A 12017-nucleotide genomic window follows, 5' to 3' on the forward strand; every position below is an offset into this window, starting at 1 on the left:
GAATTATTCCTTTTTTTCAGTTCAAATAATAAAAGCCTGGGATTTTATTAATAAAAGGTCTGGGATTCAAACCCTGCTGAAGACCCAAAGAGAGGGGAGACAAAGAACTATTACAAATTGGCATGCAGCATGGCATGTCGTTTTTGAAAGGAGCGATCTAGAGTAGCCACGCATTGCAGACAGCGTGTCTGTGCCTTAGTGGTTGGCCGGGGGGGTTCTAGCCCTCTGGCTTGTTCTCCCAGGGGTGACTGGGCTCCATGCAGCCTTTGCTCCAATGCATTTGCAGGCTGTGCGCGCCCCTGTCCTGGAAAGCAGGGGGCCCCGCCCCCCGCCCCGCCCCAAGGCTCCAGGCAGCGGGTCCCTTGCGGGCGCTCTGCGGCTGCCCCAGGCCTGCCAGGCCAATGAACGCGCGGGAGGGGGCGCTGGGGCTCTTGGGAGCTGCTTGGGCGGCAGAGGGCGCTCGAGAGCCTGGGCCTGGATTGAAAACACATTCTGATTGGTTCTTGGAGGGCCTGTCCAATCAGCAAAGGGCTTGTTGATAGACGTGCTCAGCAAACGGGTGGCCGATTGGCTAAGCCGACACCTCAAAGCGGGAAGGGCAACGAACGGAGCCCTATGATTGGCTAGGAGTTTCGCATCCCGGGAAGCCCCCCCCGCCTTCTCCGCTGATTGGCCGCGGAGTGATGGCGTCATTTCCTGCTGCCGGCGAGGCCGTCGCAGTGTCCGGAGCGGCGGGGGGAGGAGAGCGCAGCGCGCTGGCGAGGGAGCGGCCGGGGCCGACGAGGACGGGCCGGCCCGCCCGGAGCCGCGGGAGGCGGGGGCGCGGCGCGGGTGAGGCGGGCCCGGGCGGCGCGCGGCGGGGAGGGCGGCGGTTTGTTCTCGGGGCGGGGGGGCCGTGCGCATGCGCCGGGGCCTGGGAGGCGGCGAGAGGCGAGTCTCGAGCGCTAGACAGGCGGGGCGGGGCCTCGGCCGGCGGGTGAGTGACAGCTGGGGGGGGCTCGCGCTGGCACCTGCCCCCCCTCCGCGGGGACCGCCCTGCCCGCAGCCCCCCCATCGCATGCGGACTCTTGGTGACCTGGCGCCCGGAGACCGCACCGCGGCGGGGGAGGGGCGCTGCAGCGAGACCCCCCTTGGCTGGGGACCCCGAGCAATGAGTGCGGGGGGGTGACAATCACCCCGGCTAGGACCTGCCCTGTGCCTGGCAGCCGCCCCCCCTCTGCGTGGTGCCGCCCCCGCGCAGAATGACTCTTGCTGGAGGGGCGCAGCACGCCCCCCCCCCCATTAGTGTGCGTACAGCAGCCGTGTGCGGGGGCCGAGAGTGGCAGGGCTCGGGGCTGGGGCAGAAGGTGGGATGCAGAAGTCTGAGGAGGAGTCTGGGGCCAGGGGAGAGGTGCCAGGTTCAGGCTGTCCCTGGGCTACTGCAACCACCAACCCTGTCTTAGCTCTCCCTCCCTCCCTCCCTCCTCCGCCTTTCCCTCACAACCTCCTAGGAAACTCCCACAAACCTAATACAGTAATAAGGCTGCCAGTTTCATTGTGTAGATATTGCTCCTCCTCATCTGGTGGAGCATTATGTTGATAGTGTTTTTGGCAGGGTAAAGGTGACACAATACAGGAGGTGGGGTTCCCTTACTTTATTTCCATGCTCTTAAGGTGTTCAGATGGGTGGAGTATGTCGAAAGGCAGCCTTAGCTGTCACTAAACTAAGATTTTTGTTTAACCAGGATATAGCTTTAGGACTAGTGACCTATTTAGCTCTTTGCTTAAAGAGTTAATTCACTGAACACCAGCTTCCTGGAAAACTTTTCTCCCTGGCTTATTTTAATAAAATAAAACAAAGATTGAGGGATGAAAGAGAGAAAACAGCATTCTTGATTTTTACAGAACTATAGGTCCTGTTTGTAATCTTTGTTTGGATCAGTACTTTTAGTAGTGATCAGGTATGTCCAAAAGGATAACTGGTATAATAATGTTGATTTTTTTTTTTTAATTCTCACATTGCTACTTTTATTGCTATGCCCAGAGCCAAATTGTGATTAAAACCTATTTGTTAGCTCTCGGCTTTTGCAAACAGCCATTCTTTTAAGTTGACTTCTGTCATTCTTAAAAAACCAGATATTACACTTGATCTTAGCCTGCAAGAGGCATTAAAATAAAAACATTACTTTTTTCATGTATGTATTTTAAGTTGATCCTGAAACAAGTATTCATCCATTGGGAATCTTTCAGATTAGCTTTGTGGTTTTTTGAAACTTCAGGCTTGCCTGGTGAGGTCAAATTCCTTTTACCCGTCTTTGGTTTAGAAGTGACGTCTGTAAAGCTCAATACCTGATATTTATTGCCTATATCAAAATAAATTGTTTCCTCATTTATAATGGAATGCATGTATCCGGAATTTTGTACACACACAATGAGTGTGCATAGCGCATGACTCTGTATGCATTTGAGACTATTCAAGTGTGTGATTTGAGTAAACTAAATTAGAAACTTGTCTCAAATTGTATTCCTTTTCCAAGATGCATGTTTCCGTGATTTGCCAGTCCTCTTAGCTCAGGGGTGGGCAATAATTTTTGACTGGGGGCCACTTCAGAAATGTTTGAAGTGGCGGGGCCGGGAGACTCCTGTGCTTCCTCACCTACAAATCCTGATTGATCTGGGGATGGAGGAGCACGCAAAGTCTTTGACCCCTCAGAGAGAACTCCTAGCTGTTCTGAACAGATGGCCAGTCCCTCTAGGCACCCATGCCCCTGGCAGTGGGAGGAGATTTCATGTGGTGCCCCCAGGTCAATCAGGGCCTGTGGAGGGGGAGCATATGAAGTCTCTCGTGCCCTGCCCTGCAAGGGAGCTCTGCACTTAAGAGTCAGCAACCAGCTGAGCAGCAGCTGGTGGTTAACTTTAAGTGTGGAGCCCCTTGCAGGGCAGAAGGAGACTTCCCCGGACTTTCCCCCTGACCACAGGCCCTAATTGGCCTGGGAGTGAGGGATGTGGCAGGGCCTCCGCAGGCCAGATTAACTTGTTTGGCAGGCTGTATCCCGCCCACAGAGGCCCTTTTGCCCACCCCTGTCTTAGCTGGTACTATAGGCTCTGGTAACCTGCAATAATATTACTATTGATTTGATTGTTTAAGAAACCTCCCCTGTTATCATCTTAATCAGAAAGGTACAAATAGTGGAAAAATTACATTTTTTTTTTAGGCAAGGGTCAGACTATGGCATGCTGAATAATTGTTTAACTTTACAATTGTATTAATGGAATTTAAATCCCAAATCTTAACTCTACTTGTCTTGTTGAGCAACGTTCCAGTTGCTCAAACGTGCAACGCTGTTTGTGTCCTGAGCTAGAAGGACCAGAAAGGTCAGTGGAAAAAGTATTTGCAGAGAAAATAGAGCCTTGCTATTAAGGTTAGTTAAGTGTTTTTCTCCTGAATCTTACTACCATTCTCCCCTTGTTTGCATATGAGTTGGGAGAATTCCAGGGTTAATACTGTAGTGAAAAGCTCACTGACCAACACCACTGCTGAGATGGCTGAGGATACTGGGATTTCTGTCCCTAGGTTCTGTTTCATAGAGTTCAGTGCCAGAAGGGACCATTGTGATCATCTAGTCTGTGGCCTGTGCTATATGGGGGTGAGAAATTCCTCAAAATAATTCATAGAGCATGTGCTTTAGAAAATAAGTTTGAGGCTCTCTGGATAGTTGATTGTAGAGATGTCTTGGTCTCCAGGTTCTGTAAGCTTGGAACCTTCTTTTCCATCAAGTGTTTGGTGCTCTACTTTTTCCTTCCATCTCCTTTTTGGTGAGGTCAACTCATCTCCTCCTTAAGACAATTCCAGTATCTGCCTCCTCTGCTTGGGAGAACTGCAGCAGTAGCAAAAAGATTTAGATGATTTCACTTCTACCTACAAAGTTCTGAATAGCAACTGCGAAGCTCACGAGTCTTTGAGCTGCTGCTGCTTGGGAAAGCAATATACATCTATCTGCTTTCAAGATTAAACTAGATGGGTTTATGAAGGGGATGGTTTGATGAGATAACATGATCTTGGTATCTAATTGACCATTCATTATCAGTGGGAAATAGGTCAATGGAGGGATGATAGGAGTTACTATAGAGAACTTTCTGGGTGTCTGGTTGGTGAGTCTTGCCCACATGCTCAGGGTTTAGCTGATCGCCATATTTGGGGTCGGAAAGGAATTTTCCTCCAGGGTAGATTGGCAGAGGCCCTGGAGGTTTTTCGCCTTCCTCTGTAGCATGGGGCACAGATCACAGCTGGAGGATTTTCTGCATCTGGGGCCTTCAAAGTATTTGAAGGCTTCAATATCTGAGATATAGGGGAGAGGATTATTCTAGGGGGGGTGGGTGAGATTCCGTGGCCTGTACTGTGCAGGGGGTCAGACTAGATGATCATAATGGTTCCTCATAGACTTTAAGGTCAGAAGGGACATCAGCCTTGAACAGTAGAGCAGTCTATAGATGAACAAAGACAGCGGTACGTTTGTTTGGAGGGCTAGATGTTGAAATGAAAGCTTACATTCTGAAGAAAGTAGTGGCTTAGAATCCATGTTTGAGACTTCCTGATGCTAGAAGGCTTCTTTAATCTGTTAGTGCCCAGAGGTCCCAAATGAGATCCAAGCTCTTGGTGTATGTATGTACATAGCAGGCAAGACATGAATTGAATAGTTTGCAGTCTAAATAAGCATGGATGGAAATGGTGGCAAAAGGAAATATTATGCCCATTTTACTGATGGAAAACTTGGGCATGAAGTTAAGTGGGTTGACAAGGTCACACAAGAAATCTGTGGCAGAGTGGAGTGTTGACCCTCCCCACACATCTAAGTCATGATTGGTTCCTTAACCACACAGCCATGCTTACTCTTCCTCTATTTTTGCCTTTGGCATTGTACATGAAATTCCTTGTTCAGTTTAATTATAGATACTTGTAAGAAGGTTAAGGGTGCAAAGACGAGCATACAAAAGCTAGGAAATGCCAGGATAGGGTTGTCTGTGTAATCTTTCTTTGGTCCCCTTATGTATATGCATTGATAATCTTTGATTATATATGTACTTCCCCTTTCCCACACAGCGTCCCTACCCTTTTCACTAGTTGGGTAGTTATTCAGTATTTCGTCTTATCTTCCTGATTCAGTATATTATGAGTGTGACTTAATTAACACCAATGAACATGGCATTAATGATATCACAGGCGAAATAGATCTTGTCAAAGTAACTTGTTTTTTTTTTTAAAAAAAAAGACAAGCTTGGTTGTTTTTGTATTCTAGTATGTAGGAGCCCTAGTCAGAAGTGGGTCTGGCCCACGAAAGCTCATCACCTAATAAACCATCTTGTTAGTCTTTAAAGTGCTACGAGACTGCTTTTTTTTGTTTGTTTTCCCATTGCGATAGGCATCGTATAAACACATGTAATAGATTTCGGTAAGGTATTGGACTCGGTGCCTTGTGAACTTTTGATTGGGAAACTAGACCTAGAACTATATAAAATGGACATGGTACATGTTAAATAGCTAATAGGTTAGGATTGGTTCTCAGCCCTATGGAAGTAAAACCATGACTCCTAAAGTTTGAAGATGACCCAAAGATTGAGACCATTAAATAATGGAGAGGTGATTGAAACAGAACAATATAGATCACTTAGTCAGCTGGGAGTAAGCAAATAATGTTTCATTGTGACCAGATGTTCAGACCACACATCTTGGAGCAAAGAGTGCTTAAGGATGAGGAATTCTATCTTGTGAAGTTCTTATTATGGAGACACGCAAAGGAGCTGAATTGTGTAACCTTAATTTTAGCATTTCCTAATTTGAGTGCTTGATTGCAGCTTTTATATTTTTCTAATGTGAATCTTATGTGACTTCCTATATTTATTTTTTTTTAAATTTGGGTCCACACGATACCATTTAAATACATGCACTGATCCTCCAATTGGATGAGGATTGGGATTTGGACTTTTATATCCAGCACAGTCCTCTACCACTTGAGTTAGTGGAGTAATGGCAATGGTTGTAAATAAACCATTATCTTTGGTGATAGATAGCAGAGGAATGCAGAGACAAAAAACTCTTGGGTTAAATTCCAGGTTTGGTAAGGTAGTGTTACATAGTGGTTGTAGATCCTTCTGTCTATTCCCCGTCTCCCATCTGCCCCTTTGTCTCTTCTGTCCAATCCACCTGGTTCTTACTCCACATCTCCTGACTTTCTTCCTGTCCTCTGACTCAGGCAACACCTCTACTTATTCCTCACCTCTCTGCATTTTGGATGGCAGCTTCCTCCACCTTGCTTCCTGGGTGCCAGCATTGAGGCCATTGAGAACCCAGGCAAAACAGGTTCCCTAATCTCAGATTTGTTGGCTGCCCGCAGGAGCAATTTCAGGGAAAGAGCTATCCTGGAGTATACTCAGTAAAGGTGGGATCCTCAGAGAATTGAACTGCCACATTCAGTCTTTGGCCATGTGCTGACCGAGATTTTGTAGAGCATGGCCATGCTTGGGTGAATTTTTACTGGCACTGCAAGAAGCACATCTCTAACCTTCTCGCTCTGTTTTCCCCAACAATGTCACACCCTTTCTTCTAAGTATATGGAGGCGCTAAAGCTTTTCAGTGAAATGGTTGCAATAACTTCCTTAGTATTGGGAAACAACATATTTTCTCCTAATCTCGTTCTCAAACTGCTGACCTGTTTCGGCAAACGCTTTCCAACAAAATTTAGCCCAAGGGAGACACTTGGCATGGAAATCTCCATCTGAAAGATCAAAATGTTGTGAAGTTCTAAGCAACCAAAAGTGGGGTTTTTATAATGTAAGGTATTAGACACTTTAACTATAGTTTGCGTTAATTACTCCAATATGCACAATACTTAGCTGGGAGCTACGTTAGAGTAAATCCTGAAAAAGTAAGGGAGTCTAGCAGAAGCTGCAGTTATCCTATGCTCCTTCACAACATTGCCAACATAAATAATACAGTAATGTGGTGGTAAGTAAAAGATCAGTTATTGATAGTTTGCTTCTGAACCACTTGTCTTCAAATTGTATACCTTGGCTCACTGTGATATAAATATAACTTCAGCCATTTTTGTCTTACATCATTTTCCTCTTTTATTTTGTAGGATCATGGATTTTCCAGGACACTTTGAGCAAATCTTTCAACAGCTAAACTACCAGCGTCTTCATGGTCAACTTTGTGACTGTGTCATTGTGGTGGGGAACAGGCACTTCAAAGCCCATCGCTCTGTTTTGGCAGCATGCAGCACACATTTTCGAGCTCTGTTTACTGTAGCAGAGGGAGACCAAACCATGAACATGATCCAGCTGGACAGTGAGGTAGTGACAGCAGAGGCCTTTGCTGCTCTGATTGACATGATGTACACCTCCACACTCATGCTTGGAGAGAGCAATGTTATGGATGTCTTGCTGGCAGCTTCTCACTTACATTTGAACTCTGTTGTTAAAGCTTGTAAGCACTACCTTACGACGAGGACTCTGCCGATGTCACCACCTAGCGACAGAGTTCAAGAACAAAATGCACGCATGCAAAGATCTTTCATGCTTCAGCAGCTTGGACTGAGTATTGTGAGCTCTGCATTGAATTCCACCCAGAACACAGAGGAGCAGCAAAATACGATGAGCTCATCCATGAGAAGTAACATAGAGCAGCGCACGACTTTTCCCATGCGGCGCCTCCACAAGCGTAAACAGTCTTCTGAAGACCGGGCCAGGCAGCGAATCAGGCCTGCCATCGACGAGTCCATCATTTCAGATGTTGCCCCAGAGAGCGGCCAGTCAGTAGTCCATTCCCGGGAAGAATTTTTTTCACCAGATTCTCTGAAGATTGTGGACAATTCCAAAGCTGATGTTGTTGCTGATACCCAAGAGGATAATACCATTATGTTTGATCAGTCTTTTGGTGCCCAAGAAGATGCCCAAGTGCCCAGCCAGTCTGACAACAGTGGAGGAAACATTTCACAAATGTCCATGGCATCTCAAGCAACACAAGTGGAGACGAGCTTTGACCAGGAAGCGGTGTCTGAGAAAAATAACTTTCAGTGTGAAAACGCAGAGATCAGCCTCAATGAAAAAGAACACATGCGGGTGGTGGTTAAATCTGAGCCCTTGAGTTCCCCAGAGCCTCAAGATGAAGTGAGCGATGTCACTTCCCAAGCAGAAGGCAGCGAGTCTGTTGAAGTAGAAGGAGGAGTAGTGAGTGCAGAAAAGATAGAACTGAGTCCTGAAAGTAGCGATCGCAGCTTTTCTGACCCCCAATCTAGTACCGATAGGGTTGGTGACATCCATATTTTGGAGGTGTCAAATAACCTGGAACACAAGTCTACTTTCAGTATCTCAAATTTCCTAAATAAGAGCCGAGGTGGCAATTTTGGTGCTAATCAAAATGACGACAACATTCCAAACACAACCAGTGATTGCCGAATGGATGGAGATGCCTCTTATTTAATGAGCCCCGAGTCTGGGCCTAATAACGGTCATTCCTCTGCTACTATCTCTCATGTGGAGAATCCATTCAATGAACCTGCAGACTCTCACTTTGTCAGGCCTATGCAGGATGTAATGGGGATTCCTTGTGTACAGACTTCTGGGTACCGGGCAGCGGAACAGTTTGGGATGGACTTTCCAAGGTCCGGCTTGGGACTACACTCTTTGTCTAGGGCAATGATGGGCTCTCCAAGGGGCGGAGCTAGTAGTTTTCCTGGCTACCGTCGCATAGCCCCCAAAATGCCTGTTGTGACCTCTGTTAGGAGCTCCCAAATGCAAGATAGTCCATCTAATTCCCAGCTGATAATGAATGGGAGCACGTCCTCTTTTGAAAATGGACATCCTTCCCAGCCTGGGCCACCGCAGTTGACTAGGGCATCTGCTGATGTTCTTTCAAAATGTAAGAAGGCCTTATCTGAGCACAATGTCTTGGTTGTAGAAGGTGCTCGCAAATATGCCTGTAAAATCTGCTGCAAGACTTTCTTGACCTTAACAGACTGTAAGAAGCACATCCGTGTGCACACAGGAGAAAAGCCTTATGCCTGTTTAAAGTGTGGCAAACGGTTTAGCCAGTCCAGCCATTTGTATAAACATTCCAAAACTACCTGTCTGCGGTGGCAGAGCAGCAACCTACCCAGCACTTTGCTTTAATCCTCCCCCCCAAGCCCATATAAATCATGCCAATACAAATTGTAAGAACATGGACTAGCTTGTGTCTGGAATATTAACACTATCGCAGGATAAGAAGCTGCCCTTGTAGTAAACACTTACGTGTGATTGTGCCACACATACAGAAAGTCTTGGTCCTGTAAAATGGGGATCATACCATACCTACCTCACAGGGGTGTTGTGAGGCCTAAACAACTGCCTGGAAGCGCTTTGGGATTCTCTGAAGGAGGCACTGTAGAAGTATTAAATATTATGTAAATGCAGGTCTTGGGCTCATAGGGGCTACAGTCCCTAAAACCAAGTAGCTCCTTTGCCGGGGGGGGGGGGGGGCGGGAGAGCGGGAGGGGAGGAAGAGCTAGGACGGAAAGGGTGAAAATGTAGCCAGCTCCTAATCATGTTACAGTAGCATGTTTCAAGGATGAGAAACAAGTACAAACTTTTTTTTAGGCATTTTTGTAAAATTGTGAAAGTGTTTAAATAACTTGTAAAGTAAGTTGATCCATGATGTGTGTGAACAGAAATGCAAAGAGCTCTCTACTGTTACTAATGCAGATTGCATATCCTTAAAGAACAATAATCTTGGATGTACCCGTCTACCCAAAATGCTTTAAAACGTTAATTATGAAATTAGTTGTAGAGCGGCGATGGGCATCCTAGGCCAGTGAGTGGGCCTCGAGTAGCCCGCCATCATCTCAGTGGGCTCCAAGGTTGTCCTGACCAAGAGGGTCTCCCGGCAGAGAGCAGCTTGTCCACCTAGAATGAGCAGGGTGTGCCGATTGAACTGTAGCAGCACTTCGGATGCGGAGGGAGCACCCGGCTCTCAGTAACTCTGTGCAGTCAGCACTCACCTCGCTTCACGTGCCCATGCGTGCCACTTTAGTAATAGCAGTAGAAAAAACCTATACGGTCAGAAACCAGCAGAATCTGGCAATGCCATGCTCGGGCAATGGTAAAGAAAGGCCACACACGGAGCCCTAGTAGGCTGCACGCAGCCCTGGGGGAGCACCCTGCGGCCCATTGTTGTAGAAGGTTCTGAATGTATTTTTGGCTGTTTTCCTGTGATGGACACTGTAACAAAGGTGCTTACCTGGAGTCCAAGACAAGTAACGTTTGGACTGTTAGATGTGTGTGTATATAGTTTGAATACAGCGAGCTCTCCTAGGTGTTCCACCATTTTTTCTGTAAAGACTTGTAATGAGTGGTAAGTGACGTACTGGTCCTGTATGTGCTATCTTAGCAGTATTTTAACCAACTTGTATTTCATATGTTAAAATTCCATATACATAGATGTCTGAAAAGAGCTTGTTATTGTCTACTTTATTTTAAATGGGAGATATAATTTGTGGTGGCTTCTCTTATTGTGTAAGATAGTCTCTTACCCTTTCCAGATGCTGACAGTCAATCTGATCCAAGTTATTGTGTAAGCAGACTATCCTTTTCTGATGCTCTTATCTTCAGGCATTTTAATTTCCTTCTCCATACACTTATTGTCCTCTCAACCATGGATTACTTTGATCTGAGGAAGAGTGAGGAATGAGAGAGCCTGTCTTGCCATATTCATATGCCTCTCGGTATAAAATGTTGCAGTTGACTCTAATTTTTCAATTTAGAGAAGTATATGTGTATTTTCCCACAAGTAAAAATCCAACACAAATTTAATTTAAAAAAAAGCACTGTACACCTTGTAAAAACAAGTTCAGTAATCTGTTTCCAGTGAATCACAGAATCTTATTTTAATTTCCTCCTCTTTGATATCATTGTAACAAATACTCTTTGCAGTTGAGGGTGTTGATTTTTTTTTTCTTTAATGTATACGAACTAACTCTTGGAGTTCAGCAAACTAGGTTTCTATTAACATTTTGGAGCACTTCTCCTGACCATTGTTATTCTGTTTTGCAGAATTTTGGTCAGTGTATCTGTCATAATCAGAAGAGAGATCATGAGCATCTAATATTGCTGCTGCTGTGGATTAGCTAACTTTACAACTTCCACATTGTCAGTGTATGTAGCCAACGCATTCTGTGTACTTTTACTGTTGGAGTTGAATCAAATGTATGCTGTTTTTTAACACAGATGTTGAACTCCTGAAAAAACTTGGATTTATCTGAATGAAAGCTGAAAATTAAACCCTTATTCCTCAGTTCTGTAGCTAGTCTAGTATTTAGTGACTGAGACAGTTGGAGAGTGGGAACTAACAATCATGGTCAATACCAAAGGAGCCAGGGCGCTATGTATGAAACAGTATCTGCCTGAGAGAGAGAAAATGCCTGTGGTCTGTTAACATTTGATTTGCAGTTTAAGCTCCTAAGGTAAGCAGAAACATGAACTGTTATGAATGACATTCAGTTCATTAAAACCCTCATAGTCCCTTGACTGTTGGGTTTTTTTTAAAGGCACCAAGGCCATGTGCCAAGTTTATGAAGAGCATTAGAAAATGTTGCATTTTATGATAATCATCTTGACGTAAAGAGACTAATAGCATTGAACTAATCAGTCTCACTGCAGCTTCATTAAAACTGGATCACCAATACAATACACTATTTTCTAATTTAATCTTGTGTTGCTGTGCTGCCTTTGTGCTAATCTCTCACCTTTCCAGTTTTGTTCCAAAACTATTTTTTTATTTTCCAGCTGTTTATCTAGCCTCTGTCTCTAAAACCCTCCCATGCACAGGAAGAAAGCGAAGATGTGGAGGGGATGATGAATGCACTTAATTTTAAGAATGAATAGGAACATGTAAATGAACCCTATATTGAATTGTACTTCTGGATCCGTTTTTACAACAAGGCCATAGGTAATAAGGGAGGGCTGCTCTCTTCAGAAACAACAATAAAGGAAGAAAAAAAATAGAT

At 45.3% G+C, this 12017-nt stretch overlaps 1 protein-coding gene across 5 annotated transcripts; it reads left to right on the forward strand.

Moving 5' to 3' along the window:
• The first annotated feature begins 659 nt into the window (after positions 1-659).
• Positions 660-9489, forward strand: ZBTB5 (zinc finger and BTB domain containing 5). Of its 5 annotated transcripts, none has more exons than XM_075931243.1 (2): positions 660-831; positions 7116-9489. In XM_075931243.1, exon 2 carries the CDS (start codon positions 7120-7122, stop codon positions 9145-9147), a length of 2028 nt encoding a protein of 675 aa, XP_075787358.1. In that variant the 5' UTR covers positions 660-831; positions 7116-7119; the 3' UTR covers positions 9148-9489. The 5 variants fall into 5 exon arrangements, with proteins under 5 accessions (XP_075787358.1, XP_006122436.1, XP_006122434.1 ...); XM_006122374.4 differs by lacking the exon at positions 660-831 and adding an exon at positions 983-1940; XM_006122372.4 differs by lacking the exon at positions 660-831 and adding an exon at positions 1949-6982.
• Positions 9490-12017: the final 2528 nt, after the last annotated feature.

Source organism: Pelodiscus sinensis, chromosome 6, assembly GCF_049634645.1.
Source record: "Pelodiscus sinensis isolate JC-2024 chromosome 6, ASM4963464v1, whole genome shotgun sequence".
NCBI lineage: Eukaryota > Metazoa > Chordata > Testudines > Trionychidae > Pelodiscus > Pelodiscus sinensis.

Excerpts from the sequence above, each read along its gene's own strand:
- ZBTB5 (XM_006122372.4), top strand. The coding sequence starts at position 6,936 with ATGCTCCTTCACAACATTGCCAACATAAATAATACAGTAATGTGGTG. Across the intron at positions 6,983-7,115 it reads AATAATACAGTAATGTGGTG|GATCATGGATTTTCCAGGAC; the intron begins GTAAGTAAAAGA and ends TTTATTTTGTAG.